At 39.0% G+C, this 21,076-nt stretch overlaps 2 protein-coding genes across 4 annotated transcripts in view; one reads left to right on the top strand and one right to left on the bottom strand.

The window, feature by feature from the left end:
- pdcd2l (programmed cell death 2-like) overlaps window positions 1–9,721 on the bottom strand; it is a 28,862-nt gene extending 19,141 nt beyond the window's left edge. Inside the window, exon 1 of the mRNA XM_031900021.1 lies at window positions 9,703–9,721. The gene's annotated coding sequence lies outside the window, so the exon portion shown is untranslated. The remainder of the gene's footprint in view (window positions 1–9,702) is intronic.
- On the top strand, window positions 2,317–13,109 carry b3gnt9 (UDP-GlcNAc:betaGal beta-1,3-N-acetylglucosaminyltransferase 9). 3 transcript variants are annotated; one of them, XM_012962243.3, is made up of 2 exons: window positions 2,317–2,341; window positions 11,384–13,109. In XM_012962243.3, exon 2 carries the CDS (start codon window positions 11,448–11,450, stop codon window positions 12,690–12,692), a length of 1,245 nt encoding a protein of 414 aa, XP_012817697.2. In that variant the 5' UTR covers window positions 2,317–2,341; window positions 11,384–11,447; the 3' UTR covers window positions 12,693–13,109. The 3 variants fall into 3 exon arrangements, with proteins under 3 accessions (XP_012817697.2, XP_002937219.2, XP_031756632.1); XM_002937173.5 differs by lacking the exon at window positions 2,317–2,341 and adding an exon at window positions 2,576–4,857; XM_031900772.1 differs by lacking the exon at window positions 2,317–2,341 and adding an exon at window positions 8,586–9,147.
- The last annotated feature ends 7,967 nt before the right edge of the window (window positions 13,110–21,076 follow it).

The raw sequence follows: 21,076 nt of genomic DNA, 5'->3' as shown, positions 1-21,076 counted from the left end.
TTACTTTTAACTTTTCCTTCACCTTTAATATCCAAGTCCAATGAGTAGATTGCCTTAGAGGATCTTCTGCACGTCAATTTTGATCCTTTATGGTTTTTGAAAAGATTCGCAAACCAAACATTATTGCACTTTAAATATTTAAGAATAATATTAATGTTTAAGAATGTGTTTTTTCTGCACTTTCGTATATAATAATATAAGACAGCTGATTAGAAATGCCTTCAAATGAACAGGAAAGCCCTTTTTTCTCTTAGAGAATAGTGGACAGAAGGAAAAAAATCACGAAGGAAGAGCATCTACAGAAATACCCTGGGCTGGTGCAGGTTTCTGCTAACAAGAGAACAAGTTTGGGGTATCGGGTAAGCAGTTATAATCACTGCGGGGTGCCTAACATTAGTTCTCCTTTAAAGGAGAAGGAAAATGTTAGGCACCCGCAGTGATTGTAATCACTTACCTTATGCACCGGGTTGGTGCTCCTTTTAGGCGAAAATTGCACCAGCCCGGAGTAACATAGTAAGTTAGGTTGAAAAAAGACATACATCTATCACGTTCAACTATAATGCTTATATATAACCTGCCTAACGTCTAGTTGATCCAGAGGAAGGCAAAAAACCCAGTCTGAAACCTCTCTAATTTGCCGCAGAGGGGAAAAAAATTCCTTCCTGACTCCAAGGTGGCAATCGGACCAGTCCCTGGATCAACTTGTACTAAGAGCTATCTCCCATAAGCCTGTTTCCCTTCACTTGCTAAGTAGCCATCCAACCCCTTCTTAAAGGACAAGGAAAGGCAAAGTCACTTGGTGCCAAAATGTTGGAGCTGAGGCAACAGTGCAGCTATTGAGTGGGACTTGGCCCACTGGCTCCTCTACTGTATACACAGAAGAAAAGAACTGGTTAAGCACCTCTGCCTTTTCTGCATCCGCTGTAACCATATTGTTACTATAACTCAGTGGGGCCACACCCTCAACCTGCATCTTTTTACTATTAATATACTTTTTGGGGTTAGTCTTGGCCTCGGCCGCAATGCGCTCCTCATTTTCTATCTTTGTCTTCCGGATTGCTGTTTTACAACACTTGTTATAGTGTTTATATTCATTAAATGCATCTACTGTCCCCTCTGACTTATATTTCTTAAAAGCTTTCCTTTTTTCCCCTATTAACTTCTTTACCTCAGGGTTAAGCCACATAACACTTCTACTTTTTCTTATTAATGGAATAAATTGAGAACAGTAATGATTTAATATCATTTTAAATGACAACCATTTCTGCTTTTATCAGAAAACATAATGCCCCAATGTATGCCCTGAAGTGCTGCCCTTATGGGGGTAAAATTTGCTTTTCTAAAATTCAGTGTCTTTGTTGCCCCCGTGTAAATTTGTTTCCTGCACCAAACATCAAATGAAATAACATTATGGTCACTGTTACCCAGGGGTTCAACCACTTGCACATTTGCTATACGTTCTGGGTCATTAGAGATCACTAGATCTAGTATAGCATGGTTCCTGGTTGGCTCCTCATAACTGTGACATAAAGTTGTCATGCAGCAAGTTTATAAACTTGTTCCCATTTACTGTCCTGGCAGTACTATTGCCCCAGTCAATATCAGGGTAATTAAAATCTCCCATTATTATCACTTGCCTAGGGGGTCTATAGCATACCCCTACAATTAATTTGGTAGATTCTTTACTATCTGTGAGAAGCTCAACCCATAAGGATTCAGCTCCCTCTGTTACCCCCACCACTTCCTTCTTAATATTTGCTTTTAATTCCTGCTTAACGAACAGACACACTCCTCCAACTTTTCTATTGCCCCTGTCCCTCCGAAATAATGTATAACTCCCAATATTAACTGCCCAGTCATGCAACCAAGTTTCAGCAATGCCAATCACATCATATTTCCGCTCCAACGCTAGTACCTCCAGCTATCCCATTTTACCAGTCAGACTCCTTGCATTAGTAAACATACATTTAATACTGGTACCGGCGTGAGAATGCAGCGTAAACAACTTCCCTGCCATTATCAGTACCCTGAAGCAAGTCTCTTCCCCCATTTTCCCTTACTATGCCCACTACCTCATCTATCCGGTCTACCACAGAATTACCCGCTGCACCCTCCCCCCCCACTTCTAGTTTAAAATCTCCTCCAACCCTCTAGCCATCTTTTCCCCCAAAGCAGCTGCACCATCATCATTGAGGTTCAGCCCATCCCTGGCAAAGAGCCTGTAGCCGATTGAGAAATCAGCCCAGTTCTCCAGAAACCCAAAGCCCTCCTCCCTGCATCTCTCAGCCACGCATTAATCTCCCTAAGCTCCCGCTGCCTTCTTACGTTGCTCGTGGCACAGGTAATATCTCTGAGAAAATTACCTTTGAAGTCCTCACCCTCAACTTTTCACCTAGTTTTTTAAAATCGTTCTTGAGGACCTCCCCCCCCCTCTAACTTTGTCATTGGTACCTACGTGTACCAAGACCGCCCCTCCCAACAATTTGTCCACTCGTTCCACCACATGCCGAACCCTAGCACCAGGCAAGCTACACACAGTTCGGCATGTAGGGTCTTTGCAACAAATTACCCTATCCACCTTTCTAATAATTGAATCCCCTACAACTATAGCCTGCGAACAAGCAACCCTAGGGCCGAACATGCAGTTGTTATAGTTCCAGCAATGGTAGGGGTTAATCTTACCTGCACCTCTCCCCCAATAAGCAACAGGAAAAACCTTTTTATAGACCCTGCCTTGCTTTGCTGCTTGCCTGAGCAAACAGGTTCTGTTTAGCGTTTGTGCTTTAGTTAGAAAATAGTGTTATGAAATCTGTCTGACCCTGCTAATTCCTAATCCTCTGGTATTGTGTTGTTGTTGATTCCTGTGCATGATTTTGGTATGTTTCCTGACTATCCGCTTAGTCTCATCCCTTTGGGCTGTGTGTCTTTGATTTCTGTGTTTGAGCCGGCTAGGCTTCTTAAACTGCTCTGTTGTGTGGCCTGACTGACACTGTCCCCCACAGACTGCTCTCACATCTGAACAGGTGCTGCCTTTCTGAGTTACTGCTACTTATTATCTGTGCCTGCGCAGTTCTCTAGCCTGTAGTACTCATTACAGGGGTGTATTCAGTGTAAGTACCCTACAGCCGGTTCTTGGGTGACACAGCCACTGGGGTCTATAACACCCTTTATGTGATACCTAACAACAGTAGAGTGAAAAAGTTGGCTTTTTGTTGAAGTTCGCTTTCTACTCTACTGCACAAGCAATACGAAGACAGAAAAAAGAAGAGCATTGCTGTCTAGCAACTACCCCGGGCTGGTGCAGTTTTATGTGATTAATCATTAGGGGGCCCTAACATTTTGGCACCCCCCATTAAATGTACCTTTCCTTCTCCTTTAAAAGGCATTCACCTTTAACTCTTATTATTTCATTTTCTATTCAGTGACTCTCCAGTTTAAAATTTCAACAGGTATCTGGTTTCTATAGTTAAAATTAACTTAGTGACCAGAGTGTGGTTTGAATAACCCACTGCTATATAAATAGAAAAGGACCTGAATGAAAACAGTAATACAAAGTAACAATAAAAATAAAATTGTAGCCTCACAGAGCAATAGGTTTTTTGGCTTCTGGTGCCACTAGCCCCCATTTGAACGCTGGAACAAAGAAGGCAAATTATACAAAAACTGTAAAAAAAATAAATAATGAAGACCAGTTGAAAAGTTGCTTAGAATTGGCTATTCTATAACATACAAAATGATGGTGAACTATCCCTTTAAGATTATATGATACATTCAGTTGATTAAGATTCAACCTTTGTGCCTGCCATAACTGTAACATGTCTGTGACCTCTGGTGGAGAATACAGCTTACATCTTTCTAAATAAACACACCTTATATAAAAAGGGATTACTGTAAATTTACAACTATCATTTTAATGGTTTTGTAAATGTAAATTGAGATACATTTCTTCCTTTGTAAAGTGCCTTTCCTACATATTGATTTGTCTTATATATAAAGCTTTTATCTGGTAATGTTCATTATGGCTAGAAACCTCCAATTTCCAATTGTGGTATCTGGTTTTATAAACTAAAATATTTTATCTTTATAATATTGCATAATATATACCAGTGATTTATAGCTGTGACGTTGTTGCATGATGTCACTTTTAGTACCAGATAGAGCAGAAACAGTATGGCCGGCCAACAATTTGAAAAAGCCTGTTGTAGACAGGGATACCAAAGGATATATCTGTTGAAAGGTAAAAAAAAAACAAAAAACAAAACCTCGCTTTTGGAAAATAGCTAATTTTGAGGGATTCTAACAGAATTCCTAAACTTAGTGAAATTACCCTTCCAGTTGAATGTGCATATGAAGTAGAGAATGATTGCTATCTCCAGACACTACTGCATGTCCAGTCCTGCTGAAAGACCTCTGGGCAAAAACACTTCCTTTCCTGTAGTAGAGGCTGTGGAATGCACAGGCTGAAACCAATCCAGATGTGCTTATTTGGCAGTCTGAGTCAAGCACACACACAGAGCACAAGACACAGAAACCTAAAAAGGCTCAATACAAGCATGAAATATATTGGGATTGTATTGAATTCCTCTACTTTGCTACAAGATTGTCTCTATCTCTGGTGCCCTGTCTGACAGATGAACTGCCCAGTATTCTGCAACTTTCCTTGGCTGCACAGCACTCCTTTTGCTGCTCCAGGAGGGGGAAGGATTTCATGTTTGTTGCCACATCATTCCCAGCACTGGTTCCACTTTCAGAGTCTAACAGCTCTCCATGGCTCGGTTCCGTCTCTAAGACAGTTTGTATGTGGGAAATCCATGAAATTAGAGACAAAAGGATTTGGGAATAAGTAGAACTGTGAGGGTAAGTGATAAACCTTCCCTGGTAGGATTTGTGAGGTGGAGTAAGGGTTGTCTTTATGTCGGGAAACAAAGAGCAATAAATGCACGCATCTGTCATTGATTCATTTCCATCTTTCACTATAAATGGAAAGAATAACTGATCTCATTGCATTAGTGAATATTAGATCCAGCTGATGCACTGTCAGCCCCAGAATCTTTTGTTACAAATGCCCTATTGGTTTGTTGTTTGTTAGTAGGCTCAAGTTTTACAACAAAAGTATATACATTAATGAAGGCTCAAAAGTAATGTATGCTTTGCCCTGGACTATTCTGCCTTTTCCCCTTTGGAAGTGAGAAAACCTTACTGGTCCATTCTATCATCTTTCTATTGCATGTTATTCTTGTAAATTCTATTAAACCAGAATAAATGAATATATAGGAAATGTCTTGGAGGTTCAGCCTAACATTTTCTTTTTTGCAGCTGCAATATCCACACTCATTCTGTGAGTTGCTGACAGGTTTACCCTTCCCTTACTGGCTGATTCCAGCATGAGCTAGCGATTTCTAATGCACTACTGAGAAACAGACTGGCTGTAAACCACCGCAGTTTGGTAGATTTTATAACAGCCATAACCGGCAAACATCATTATACAAAAAGTTTAGTTTCCCAACAGGAACAGTGCCAGCCATACCGTGGCTAACAGCAGAATAGAATAACTTCTTCTGTTACCAAAATATGAATAGGAGAACACCTAAATTGAAAGTTAAGTGTTGAAAATGACAACAACAATAAAATTGTAGCCTCACAGAGCAATAGTTTTTGGGCTGCTCAGGCCAGTGGCCCCCATTTGGATGGGTCAGAAGAAAAAAGCAAATTATACACAACCTATAAAAAATAATGAATAATAATTATTGGCCATATGCTGCCTGTGTGTGCCATACTCTGCCTGTCCTATGCTGCCTGTATGTGCCATACTCTGCCTGCCCTTAGCTGCCTGTGTGTGCCATACTCTGCCTGCCCCATGCTGCCTGTGTGTGCCATACTCTGCCTGCCCTATGCTGCCAGTGTGTGCCATACTCTGCCTGCCCTTAGCTGCCTGTGTGTGCCATACTCTGCCTGCCCTATGCTAACCATTTCTTTATAGTGTTCTGACATCTTTTCACTCTAAGTATGCTATTGCATTTTGGAAGCCTTTACATTAAAAAATTATAGAAAACAGAATTTGCCATACCCAGGAATGCTATAAATATATTCAGTATCTTATTAAGGCCAAATCCAAAATGTAACTTGATCTTTTATGTTTCAATTCGATTATGGATATATTGTTTATATAATATTTATCTGAATATATGTTTTAAGCATGTCCTTTTTTTTTTTTTTTTGAACTATGTTTTTATTTATTTTCCAAAAAGAAAAAGGAAAGACATTATAAAATCAAGGTAACGGTACAGTATCCATTTTTAAAGTTGAGTCAGTACATATGTTCATAGTGATCATGGTAGATATATGTGTTAAATGGCACTGTGAGATAAAATACATATTTTTATTCTTACATTTGTTTTTGCCACGGGTTCCACTTATCTTTCTATCTTAGGTCTGCTAGGTAATCATGGTTAACCTTAAATTCTGTAATTTTATTGGTAGCTGCCCTGTACTCGTGCTGCAGTTCAGCATTTATGTCCTTTTAAGTCTGTTCTAATCCTAATTATTCCACTCCATTTTGGATCTTTACTAATGTTGCTAAAACATGTTTATGAAAATGGCCAGTTATACAGCCAAATCTGTGGACAAAAAAAACAAGGCTGCTGTGTCTTGCTTGGAGCTCTTGATAACAGCCCACACACAAACATCAACCCGCCCTAGAACGTCACCCATTTCCACTCATTTTCAATATTTATAACCAAACATTTTCACTCCTCCACATACATTTTCTGTTTGATTGATAGGCCCAGGAGATGTTCCTATTAGGCAGAACTGGAAAGGAAATAAGGACATAAACTGATACCACCTCACCCACACCAAACGCAACTCAACATGGCAAAGTCACATAATTTTCTGCCATTGGACCTCTAATTTACTGATTTAGTTCATTGCAGCAATTCTGAATAGTGACAGACCTAAATTGTAGTTTGCTGTTAGGGGTATTTGGACAGATTTTATAATGACATTACTAGATGATAGGACTGGTAAAGACTTGTTTTTCCCATAGGGACTTATGATCACATGATTCTCAGGGCAAGCTGTACAAACAGATGCTTCTATTATTAGTTAAATATGAGAAATAAAACAGGAAATTCCAGATAGCAATAGAAGACAGCAATACTGAGCACTCTGCTGCTGGGGAGTAACTGAATGGTGTTAACTTTGCCTGCCTGTAACTCACAATTACAGTAAAACCAACGGGGCTCATTTATTAAAAGTGGGCAAACTTGAACCTGGGCAGTAACTGATAGCAACCAATCTTTGATTAGATTTTTCAGCCAGCTGCCGGTAGAACAATAAAAGCAAACTTCTTATTGGTTGCCATGGGTTACTGCCCAGGTGCAAATTTGCCCAGTTTATAAATGAGCCCCAATGAGTCAAGTAACAACAGGCATGCCAGTGTATTTCCTAAATGTGACTGATTGTATTCTCAATGAAAAGGAAACATATGCTGTAATTTAATTCTACCAAAGGACTATGTATGGAATGGAGACTCGGGCCATCGGCTAGTATCCAGTAAATGCCAAATACCGAGGTCTTCTACTTAAGCGGGGAAGATATGCATTCTTACAATTATTATTTGGGTAGTTTGGAATTTAAATTACATTTTTCCTTTTGGTTTTGAAGAAGAGGTGGAGAAGGTGATATTTTATAGTAGAAAAGGTGTTGCCAGAGGCTTGGGGCAGCCTGGATGCTTATGTCTGCAGGCACTGTTAGTCAAAGCATTTGCCCTCACAAACCAGTTAGAAGGGGAACAGGAAGATAGGTTTGTTGCTTTGGGGTAATTAGGATGATGTTATAGAACTACCCAGAATCCTTACAAAAGCGATAAGATATGTGAGGCAGTTATAGTTATACAACATCTCCTGTGACAGACTGTGCCGTTTATATGATGATCTACACCTAATTGTGTCTGGATGGGAACCATATTTCCATTATGAACACACCCCTTTTGACTTAATGAAGAACACACTGTTACACTGTTTATTAAGCAATCAAACCTAGGAATGACTCCAATATCCATTAAATCTGAAGAATTCCACCAATATAATTTAACAGATTGTAAAAAAAACACATAATAAGAACATTTCCTAAAATTTGTAGTTTGCCTCTTACTTGTGTTTGTAAGTAAAAATGTAGGTTTTTTTATGGTTTTACTACAGACCTTGGCTGTCCATCACTTTATAAGGGGGACATGTCAAATACCAGCCTTCCTGTGTCTGCTCTTTTCCTCCCCTACCAAATTGGCATTAAAGGACCAGTTTTTTTCCCCATTTATCATTTGTATCTCTTGACTGTACAAATAAGAAATTACTATTTTTTTTATACAAGACAGGCATTTAATGACCATTTAAGAACTTCTCATTCTGTTCTAGAGAGCTTATCTGCTATCTGCAATGTAACTTGTGCGTTTTCTTTTTCAGATTGAATGGCTGCCGTCATGGCTACTCAGTTGCTTATTTATATAGATTATATTTTCTATTCTAAATCACACCAGTTTTACCAATGCAGGGCAACACTACATTAGATTTGAATTACTTTAAAACACATTTTTTATGTTACTGTTCCTTTTAGATATCATTTTTACTACTATTAAAATATAATTTACAGAGACCTTTGAACCTTACTTGTTCAGCATTTGGCTAGGTTGCCACTTAATTCATCACAAGGCTATATGATGTGTCAGTTACCCAGTTATAGTAACACAAAAGTCCAGGACAAGAGTATTTATGCATTCACCTCAGATCTCACCCATCCACTGTTTAGGACACCCCTCTGGGGAATATCTAACTCGCAGTAACAATGTATACCTAGTAACCAAGCAAGGAAGATATCTACCAATGGTCAACATAATCCAAATAAACATGACTTGGGTTGGAAATATTACTGCACCAGTAAAAATATTAATGCAGCTCAGGGTTAATGCTTACCAATAGCTTTCCTCTCACTAATTTTTCCTGTTATTATTCCACAAATATTTTTTATCAGATTTTGTGGGACAGATTTAATCTGATCCTCCATGCAACAGCATGAGATTTTGTATGATTCTATGAAATCTGATCTTCATCGCCCATCTAGGAAAGTGTTTGCGACACTCACATTCTGATGGTAATTTTAATGGTTTCTGAGCTGCCATGTAGTAATTATCAGCCTTATATTGTGACATTTATATTCTATATATATATATATATATATATATATACTGTATATTTATATATTGTGCATGAGTCCCTTAGCTCAGTAACTGACAGCAGCACAGCACAGATCATGTTCAGGGAATCAGCAGAAAAGAAGATTGGGAGCTACTGGGGCATATTCAGAGGCACAGATCTTCCTTGTGGGTTGTGGTTGCCTTCGCAATCACATTAGATCTTTTATACATTGATTGAAACTATTATTATTAAAGCCTGAATCTAACCTTGTATGTGCCTTGGGGTTATTCAGTTTGTACAGCACTGGTCAAATCTCATGGATTTAGAGGTACTGGATACAAAATATTAGTATAACACTAATATTTCATAGGGCTTGTAACAATTATAAGGTACCAGAAGACAACATCTGATTTGTTTTCTCAAAAAGCATATTGCAAAATTACAAGGCACACCAGAAAACAGCCCTACATATATTGCCCAGTGCTAAATAAAAAAAAAAAAAATGTCTTACCAAAGGCTCCTGATAGCAAAGACGCAGGTGTCCATAGATAGTGGGTGGGAATCATTTAGTCAATTAACTGATTCTTGTAGAAGAATACCCGAGAAAAACCTCCAGAGGATGCTGGGAACAGGAGTTCATTAACAACTAGTTAATTACACATGACTGTTAGGCAGTCTCTCCTAGGCAAAATCCCCAATAATTGTTATTATTATTAACATGTATTTATAAAGTGCCAACATATTCTGCAGCACCGTACATACAAAACTACATACAGATTAACATACAAAGCAACCAGTTACCGTTAACCAAGAGGTGAAGAGGGCCCTGCCCCAAAGATCTTACATTATTGCTAGTATAGTCTAGATATGGCGTTTATAATCTGGATCTTCACCAAATGTTTTTTTTCTTGCAGCCTGGGTGCATATGTACACAGATACCTGGCTAAAGCCCAGTGGTGCATTTGTTGAGCAACTGGGAAAAATGTACAAATCCTACAGGGAGGACTTTACATGATACACATTCACTATTCAGGTTATATAGACTGCTGCCTTTCCAGCATATGGTTTTCAGGGAAACAGAGGAACACTGCAAGCAACCCTGTGAGGCAGTGGCAATTTAATAGCACATATCTTACCTTGGTTCAAAGACACCTGAGTTAAGGGTAGGGTATTAGTCTTTTACAAAGCAGTTAGTGGGAGCAGTTGGGGTAGGGGTAGTTTACCTTTAAGTTGACTGAATGTTAAAGTCCTATTCTTAGCAGTGTTTTTATTGGTCTTTTTTTATAGTTTTTCAAAATGGGGGTCACTGACTTCCGCAAAACTGTTGCTCCGTAAAAATATATTATAATAATAATAATATTGAGTAATATATAATTACTCAATTTGCATCATACTAAAACTCAAATAAAGATGATCTTCCCCTTTAACATTATTATTATAATCATGAAAATTATTGTCTGAATATAAACGTCAGAAGTTTCTTTTGTTAATTCGTATTTATTATTATTTAATCCTGTAAATAAGAGCAAATAAGCAAGTCTCTTATACCTAAGCAATGGTCAGCACAGTATAAAGACTTGTTTGTAAAATAAATGCATTGACATCCATTACACAGAGCAGCTCTTCATAGAAACAGCACTTCCCACATGTGCTTTACAATGACTGAATGGTTGCACATCCCTCAAGCACAGTAACATTGCTTTTAAATCCCAGGAAGTGCTGCTGGCCTGCCCCTTAGATCTCTATGCAAGCCTCCATACTCTGCTGGATCTCAGCTATGGTAATGCTTCTGACTTTAAACCTGCAGTGGCTATAATACTTTTCAGAGAACTGCAGGAGGTCAAATGTAGTTATAATAATGGAATCAAATGTCTGGTTGCCAATAGCTACTACACTGGAGCAAATCTAAACCATGTTAGTAGGTGTGCCTTCATTTCTATTGTATACCCTGCTCAAGTAATAAAACCTTTCTATTTTTGCATTTTCATTTTGCTCACAATTCTTTAAATCCTAGGAGTGCTGTATATATATATATATATATATATATATATATATATAAAATGTTTTTCATTGTAGTAGTATTATAATGGCATAAATCATAGACAAATGAATATCTGAGCAGCACTTAGAAGATATTGACTGATAACACAAAATGATGATATATTCAGGTTTGTATGTTGATTTTGTTTTAGATGGGATCGCACTTGTTGCTCCATGAATCAAGGAGTCTTTAATCCTTGGCAATTTCTGTAAACAATGAGAGTTCGAATAAAGGGAGATGTCCTCTGCACCCTTCTCCTAGTGATCGTTCTCTGTACCTTACTGTACAGTCTGATGAGACCAACCAATAAACAAGAAACTGCTTACTATAAGAAAAGCAAAGAATCAAAGAGCCTGATAAAGATTGGGAAAAGTTACTTGGACAAACAAACAAAAGGTTACGTGGACAAACCTAAAAGCATGGGTAAGGCCAAACTTCTCTCTGATGATTATAAGGTGAGCAACAAGGAACCCAAGGCTTCAATTTCATCGCCAACAACAGAGCCTCCCTTTGACTTCCAACTGTACCTCAGGAGTAAAGATTTTCGAAACTTTAGTCTCATGATTAACCAACCAAATAAATGCAAGAGATCCACAATGGATCCATTTCTTCTTATTGCTGTAAAATCCATAGTAGAAGAATTTGACCGTCGTGAAAGTGTACGGAAAACCTGGGGTCGGGAAGGTATGATTAGTGGGGTAAGGGTTCAAAGAGTGTTTCTTTTAGGAACTCCAAAGAATAAGACTGCCGTGTCCATGTGGGAATCCCTTATGCATCAGGAGAGTCACTACTACAAAGACATTTTGTTATGGGATTTCGTCGATACTTTCTTCAACCTTACCTTAAAAGAGATCCATTTTCTTAGCTGGGCAGAAGAGTTTTGTGGAAATGTTAAATTTATCTTTAAAGGGGATGCTGATGTTTTTGTCAATGTAGAAAACTTGATCAATTATTTGCAAAACCAAAATGCCTCAGAAGACTTATTTGTTGGAGATATTATAAATCAAGCAAGACCAATACGCTCCAAAAAAAGCAAATACTACATTCCAGAAACAATGTATGGTCTTGGGTTGTACCCACCCTATGCAGGAGGGGGAGGATTTTTGATGTCAGGGATCACAATGAAAAAGTTGTCCCACGCCTGCCAAGAAGTAGAGCTTTTCCCTATTGATGATGTATTTCTGGGCATGTGCTTGCAAAGAATAAACCTTAAACCAGTTATGCATGAAGGTTTTAAAACTTTTGGAATCACCAAGCCCTCAGCTGCTCCTCATATGGAGACATTTAATCCCTGCTTCTACAGAGACCTTATGGTTGTGCACAGCCTGAAGCCAGCAGAGATATGGCTGATGTGGAATCTCCTCCATGGCCAGCAGTTACCCTGCTCCCAAAAACAAAGGATTAAAAAACCATTTCATTGGAAGAAAGCAAAACAGAGGGTGAAAGCTGTCACCAGCTGACTTGCAACAACTGCAAGAGAGTCATGCACTAGCCAAACATTTGGCCAAACATTACAAGGCACAGTTAACAGGTTTTGTTTTTTTTTAATAAAGGAGAACCTCTTTTAGACAGTTTCATAACACACAAAAGTGTTGCTCTAAAGCATTTTTCAAAAACATATACAACCTTTTGAAAATATTTAGTTCTTCCATATAAAAAACACTATACATCTAAGCAGGTCAGTCAGTGCTTAGTTTTCTCAGGGTGCGTAAATATATCATATTGGATCAAATATGCACAATGCTTAGAACCTTGGGTTTTCTAGAAACAGGGTCTTTCAGTGATATGGAGCACTATGCTTAAAGGGGAACTCCACCCTAACACAACTTGAGCTTTTTGAAAAGTAAACATAATTCCAAGCAACTTTGCAATAAACGTCAGTTAAATAATATGCAGCCTTTTATGATTGTTTAATGTAATAATATGGTTTGGAACAGTTCTAAGTCCCTAAGTCCGGCCCCCTGTTCTCCTGCTGATCTAGCTGACTACTTTGAGACTCAAATAAAATGTAACACTAATCGACTGTCCTCAGCCTGCATCCTCCAAATCCGCACAATTCCCTGTACATGTGATGTCAATAAGGAAAGAAACATCACAGTGCAATGCATTGTGGGTTATGTAGTTCCTGCATGCTGTCTGTAAGATATGGAGACATTTTTACAATCTGTGACATCAATGTTTAAGTCCCTCCTCCTCAGGATTTCAAAAGATGCAGAAAATTAAGAACTGGTTTGCAGCTGGATTTCAGCATATAAAAGTTGAATTTATTCATACATTTTGAAGGAACAGATTACAGTAATAGGTATATTAGGGGTTTCTGTGTTGTGTGGGGCTCTTTAAATGTTGGTTCAGAAACCGGAGTTCCCCTTCAAGGGTAATGGCATACATGGAGATTAGTTACCTACGATAAATCTTCTTCTTCTTCTGAAGGTCACCTTTAACTTTTAGTATGTTATAGAATCACCAAATCTTAGCAACCTTTAAATTGGTCCTCATTTTTTTATTCTGTGTAGTTTTTGAATTACTTGCCTTCTTCTGACTCTTTTAAGCTTTTAAATGGGGGTCAGTGAGCCCCCCCCCCCCCCCAGCAGCCCAAACACCAACTGCTCCATGAGGCTACAATTTTTTTACTTTTTATCTTTCTATTGATACTTCTGTCTCTCATTCAAATCACTGCCTGGTTACTAGGGTAATTTAGACAATAGCAACCATAGAGGTGCTGAAATTCCAAACTAGAAAGTTGCTGCACAAAAAGCTGAATAATTAAAAAAAATGACTGATTGCAAATGGTCTCAGAGTATCTCTCTCTTCTCCACACTAAAAGTTAATTTTAAGGAGAACAACCCCTTTAAGGAAAATAAGACATTGGAACAGTGTAATAACCCATAGAATTATTTTGTTTTTAATGTGGATTTATGCTAACTTAGTTCCGATCAAGTTAGTCTGAAATGAAGACTTGCTAGTTTAATTAGAACTTGATGGGGTTTCCAGATAACAAATCCCATTGTTACATTACAGGCCTCAGTTTTGAAGTTGTATCACTCGTGGTATCCCCCAGATACAAAACCTCAACAAATCTATGTGAAATTGTTCAAAGTGCTCATCTAAGCGCTTTTGCAATTTCTTTTTTTTCTAATGTTCAAGATATTCCCAAAAAACATTTTCTTGCAGCATCAGTACACTCTATACGTATAAGTTACGATAGCCTGATTGTGCTTGTCTGCACAGTATTAAGCTAAAAAGCTTGGAGGAAAGGGTGCCCTGTACAAACCCCGTACAAACAAAAAAAAATAAATAGGCCAAAGGCACAGTATTTTGAAGTGGCTAAAAAGAATCCGCATAACCAGCATGATTTTTACCTAATGCAGAAACTTTCAGTCCCTAACCACGGGCTGCTTAACCCTAGGCTCTCCAGATATTGAAGAATTAGATGATGCATATAGCATATAATTACATGTGCTGCAAGTCATCGTGCAACAACATCTGGGAACCAGACATTAGAAATGAATGCCATAAGCAATGTTGAAACTATTAAGGAAGATAAATATAATCCGCCAAGAATTTTGTAGGATCTTTTCCCAAAAGCATTCCATCAATTTAGAAGAAAAGGTTAAAAAATGTACTTTGCTGCAACCATATAGATGTTTAAGACACAGCATTAATAGAGAATAAAGCCATGAAACCCCAGCCCCCACCACACCAGGTATTAACCAAACATCAACAATAACTGTTTGCAAGTCTTTGGCTTCAGGTTCTGTTCACCGCAATCGCTGACATGAAGCACATGCAGTTGTAGCGCGGTCTAGATCAGCATCAGCTGCCCCTGTGGGGAGCCTGCAATGAAGGGCACTGAATCAATTGAAAATAACACTGACCAATCCTGCTGCACTACTTTAGCCAGGAAAAGCAAATGTAGCTGCTAAAGAGTGTCACGTGGTTTGGGAGGGGAGGTGTCCTCTGGAGGGGGCAAGGGTTGTTCACATGGTTTAGTTCTCCTAATATTTTAACATACTAGTAAATGTAGTATGCCAACTTATAGATCCAGCTTCACTCCTATTAGTAGTACAATGGCTAATCATGAAGCAAATTTATCAGTAAACATACAATTGGCTACACTTCACCAAAGGAGAACTCCAAAGTCCCATCCAAGTGAATGGAGCTGTGAAGTTCTATCTTGGCAAAGCTCCCTTTTAATCATTATGTTCCCTAGTTCTTCTCAGTCTCACCACCAAACTGGAGAACTAAAGCAGCTTGTGCTGTGACTGCAGACAGAAGAGAAGAAAGGGAAATCCATTCGGTGAAAGCCAGTAGTGCCATTGTCTGTCCCACTCTGAATGATACAAGTGGTCCCGTCGTACAGTCAGGCCGAGTGCCTTATTCTTACCAAAGCTAAGCACTTGCAACTTCCTGCCTCAGAGATTTTCCCAGTTATCCTCCAGAATGTTCATATGGTCTAAAAGCCTGTGAATATATAGAATCTGTTTCTTATTCTATCCTCTGTGATCTTTGTGCATATCCCATGATTATTGGGTATCTCTCTACAGTTTGGGGAGAGCTGATTGTGTGCCCACATGTCTGTGTGCAAATTGAAGACAAAGTCATGCAGTAAAAGGGAGAAAACTCTTCGAGAATCCGATAGGTGACCTAGCATAATTTGTATTAAATACGGCCAAATGCTATACAATTTGTAAGCATGAATTATAAAGATTTATATCACCAAAGGTTAATTCAGTTGTCAATTAAAGGGGAGTTCACCTTTAAGTTAACTTTTAATATGCTATAGAATGGCCATTTCTAAGCAACTTTTCAATTGGTCTTCATTTTTTTTAATCTTTTATAGTTTTTGAATTATATACCTCCTTCTTCTGCCTCTTTTCAGCTTTCAAATGGGGGTCACTGACCCCAGCAGAAAAAACTATTGTTCTGTGAGGCTACAGTTTTATTGTTTAACTTTCTATTCAGGCCCTCTCCTATTCATATATCAGTCACTCTCTCAAACCACTCCCTGGTTACTAATATAAATTGGACCCTAGCAACCAGATAGCTGCTGAAACTCCAAACTGGAGAACAGAAATAATTAAAAAACTACAAATAATAAAAAATGAAGACCAACTGCAAATTGTCTCATAATATTACTCTCTACATCAGGGCTGTCCAACTGGCGACCCGCGGGCCAACCCCCCTCTGTGTGGCCCCCCCACCTGTCTGGCTGCTTTGATGGCTTACCTTTGTGGAAGATTTAAGTGGTATCAGTACTGAGATTAAATGTTCCATTGTTCCCCTATTCACACCTTAGCCAGACAGTAGAAGCAGTGCCAGCATTGTGTCAGTGTATGCTGTCTGTGTGTGCCATACACACAGGCAGCATAGGGCAGAGAGATTATGGCACACATAGGCAGGGTAGGGCAGGCAGAGTATGTGCCATACTCTGCCTGCACTATGCTGCCTGTGTCCCATACTCTACCTGCTCTATGCTGCCTGTGTCCCATACTCTACCTGCCCTGTGTTGCCTGTGTGTGCCATACTCTGTCTGCCCTACCCTGCCTGTGTGTGCCATACTCTACCTGCCCTATGTTGCCTGTGTGTGCCATACTCTGCCTGCCCTATGCTGCCTGTGGGAGGTCAACCTGGCAGGGGTTTGTTCTGCGAGTTTATTAGCAGTTGGAAATAGCCAATAAATGGTCCCTAAGGTGTGTAATTATGTGCTGGGGGTTGCTGTGCTATACACAGGGGAAGAGGAGGCATAGGGATTTAAGGTTGTGTCTTAATATGACATAATATAATTCTTTCAGATATGAATGAAGGGTGATATCCCTACAGTGAGCACCAAGCATTTGGGGTTTTGCTGCGCTACCACCAATAATGTAGGTATAGTCTTAAAAGCTCTTGTGATAACACGGGTGTGGTTTCGAGTGGGTGTGGTTTAAAAGGGGGAGTGGTCAAACTGGCTTCGATTATCGGCCCTCTACCGCGTTGTACCTAATTCTGGCCCTTGGTACCACAGAAGTTAGACAGCGCTGCTCTACATCATACTAAAAGTTAACTCAAAGGTGAACAATCCCTTTAAGCAAAAACTACATTTGGTGCTTTTGCATGTCCTTAAAGGGGAACTGTTGAAAAAATAAAAATGTAATATAAGCTTCATCTCATGGAAATAGGAATCTTTCCAAATATAATCAATTACAATTTTGTCATGTTTCTAAAATATTTAAGTTACTCTTCACTATCACTCTCTCAGCAATCTATCTCTATTTATTTCAGTATAATGATATTCAGTTTTCCTTACAGTTCCCCTTTAATGAGCATAACAAGATACTTTAAAATTTTATTATAAGAAGCCTAAATTGTGAATGTAAAATATATATTTCATACAACAGTGTGGGCATAGGCAGATTTTCAATAAGACTAGGGGAGGCTAAGCCTGCTTGGCACGTTAAAAAACAAAACAAACAAAAAAAAAAAACCTCACTCTGTTTCTGCACTGTCCTGGAAATCTTCTGTTCCTGCAAGCCCGTTCTGCTGTGCTCTGATTGGATCTTTCTTATTGTGGATTCTCCAATCAGAGCACAGCTTTCTTGACAGACAGTAAAATTGACCAATCAAAGCACAGATGCAGACAGGGCTCGGGAGATATTACAAACTGAAGGCAGTGCAGAAGTGAAGACTGAAAAGAAGAATCTGCAGACTGTGAACTTTACCTGAGAACCAACTCTGAACTTTTGCTGCAGATTTCATCCCACTCCCACAGGTACTATACAGTTCTGAAGGCTGAATCACTAGCTGACATTAAATTGTTTTTTGCCTGACCTGACATTTACAATAATTTATAATCTATCACCTGTCCTAACAGATGGATGGTAAGTTAACTCTTTCCCCCTGAAAAAGCTCATTGTGCCTTTATATACTTGTTTTTTTCACTTACTATTTTTTTTACTTTTGTCATTGTCTAGTTAGTTCAGTGGGGCCAATATTGTGTATCCGTGCCCGTGTTATAGTGCCAGGGCCTGAATATCTGCCATCAGTACCTACTGCGCCTCACTGCATATAATGTGCTGGTTTTGTAAATACAGACTGCATCTCACTGTATATAATGTGCCTGGGGTGTCAGTACCCACTGCTATAAAACTAACGTAAACACATCTAAAGGGGTGGTTCACTTTTAAGTTAACTTTTAGTATGTTATAAAATGGCCTATTCCTAGCAACTTTGCAACTGGTCTTCCTAATTAATTTTTTTTTTTTATAGTTTTTGAATAATTTGCCTTTCTCTTCTGCCTCGTTCCAGATTTCAAATGGGGGCCAAAAATTATTTATATTATTAAATTAAATTATTTTATTTTATTTTTTATTACTTATTTTTCCATGCAGGCCCCTTAACTATTCATATTCCCATCTCTTGTTTAAACCACTACCTGGTTGCTATGGTAAATAAGACCATAGCAACCAGATAGCTGCTAAATTACCAAATGAAGAGTAGAGATGTAGCGAACTGTTCGCCGGCGAACTAATTTGCGCGAACATCGGGTGTTCGCAAGTTCGCGAACTTTTCGCTAATGTTCGCAATTTGGATTCGCGTGGCGTTTTTCCGCTGCGTTTTTTCTCGGCCTAAAAACGCCGCACAAGCCACGCATGGCGTTTTTCAGCAAATCCCATTTCCATGGTGCTAATAGTGCGAAATAGCAAAAAACGCCGCATATTTCCGCTAGGTCTGCCAGCTGCCTTTGCGGTTTTACGCAACGCTGTGTCAACAAAGTATTTTTCAGATAAATTTTTGCCCTTGATCCCCCTCCTGCATGCCACTGTCCAGGTCATGGCACCCTTTAAACAACTTTAAAATCAGTTTTCTGGCCAGAAATGGCTTTTCTAGGTTTTAAAGTTCGCCTTCCCCTTGAAGTCTATGGGGTTCGCAAAGTTCGCAAATATTCACACTTTTTGGAGTAAGTCCGCGAACGCATTCGCAAACTTTTTTTTTTGAGGTTCGCTACATCCCTAATGAAGAGCTGCTGAACAAAAAGCTAAATAACTGTAAAACCATTAAAAATAAAAGAGGACCAATTGTCTCAGAATATCAGTCTACATTATATTAAAAGTGAATTTAAAGGTGAACTACCCCTTTAAGCTAAACGATCACAAACACTAATGTTTGCAGATCCCCTCACAGAAGTGCATGTATGAATACTTTTATATCCTAAGCATTTTAGGGTAAAAAAAAAAAAAAAAAACTCCCCCACCTGCACTTTTGTACAGAATCCTTGGAAGTCAGTGGGAACCGCAAGAGGTAGTCGGGAGGTTAACTTTTCGTATGTTTTGCGATTTTTTCGGATTCTGTACGGATTTTTCGTTACCAATACGATTTTTGCGTAAAAACGCGAGTTTTTCGTATCCATTACGAAAGAATCCGAAAAAATCGCAAAACATACGAAAAAATCGCAAAGTACCGATCATTACGAAAAAAACGCAATCGGACTCCATTCGACCCGTTCGTGGGTAAGTAAATCAGCCCCTAAGTCTCACATTAGCTGTAGGTCAGTCTATGTATGGCCCATTTTTAGCCTCCCCAAACAAAAAAGTCACCCTCCGCCTATTAGTGTGGGGAATAAAAAAAACATACACACACACACACACACATGATGGGAAGAGTGAAATACACCCATACAGAGAAGCTTCAGACATGCATAAAGTGTAGCAACAATTCACTCACATACAAAAAAAATTTTTCAAGACCTGTGACAAAGGGTCTCCCTTTATTGGCCTATAGGTACACATGCTGTTTAGGGCTACAGATTCCAAGAGAATCCTTATAAAACCAACAAAATAATATGAACAAAAAGGCAGGATAACAAACATCTTAAAACAGCGTTTCTTTAACCGGCACTGCACAAAACAGCACCCCTTAATGGATACCGTACACTTGGCTGAACAGCTCCAATATTAATCCATAAATATACAGTTAGGCTTCTGTCTTTTCAGGCAAGGCAGCCCCAGAGAACAGCAGGCTGTGCTTTTCCTGTGCAACCAGTTAGCTGGGCAGGTAATGTCATATGACCTATAGGACATAATACTATAAGGGATGAGCAATGTAAACAAAACAAAGAAAAGCAGCAATTTCACCATAAGAGGAGTCTACCCGAGGCCTGCAAAGTAAGTGGACAATAAGCCACAGGACAATGTGCAGCAGAGAAGATGCAGCTTTAGCTGCAGAATCCCTTCAGCTGCCATGGCAAGGTGACATTGTAGAAACGTTCAGTACTAGTCCACTAGCAGGTATAACAGGAACACAATTTTTGATAGGAGGAAGACAGAAATTAGTGAATTGCCCTCATCACATTATCCTGGGGGTTGGTCCTGGTGCTCTCCTCTATTGTTTTCCTGTTGGTTCTGTCTCCCTACTAGTTGATATCCCCTTAACACAAGTTACTTGTACAAAAATGTCCGTATATACAAAGTTCTGTACACAATATTTGGGAAACATAATAAATTTGTCCATGTATCACAAGTTGCTACACCAAAATATTACAAGTGGGGTATGTTATTGTTTCACTGCCTGTCTACCACCACACTTGTATGGCTACAAGACATACAGGATTTTCCACTATAACCATATATCTTAACCAGCTTAAGCTCTTAACCAGAGAAAGGTAGTCACAAATTCCAGTAAATTACACAGAGTTTTCTGGGAACAAACATTCATGGCTTAAAAGGCCAAGGATGCATTGCTCAGCGCACAGACATCCATTTTATTAGCAATATTCTGTGTCTCACGTGGCTGAATGGCCATTCATCTCTTATGCTCACATTGCTGCAGGACCTATCCCTCAGTCGTATTCCCATGAGATTCAGATTGC

Source organism: Xenopus tropicalis, chromosome 4, assembly GCF_000004195.4.
Source record: "Xenopus tropicalis strain Nigerian chromosome 4, UCB_Xtro_10.0, whole genome shotgun sequence".
NCBI classification, from domain to species: Eukaryota; Metazoa; Chordata; class Amphibia; order Anura; family Pipidae; genus Xenopus; species Xenopus tropicalis.
Note: the sequence above shows the minus strand (reverse complement) of the source record. Positions and strands in the feature narration are given on the sequence as shown.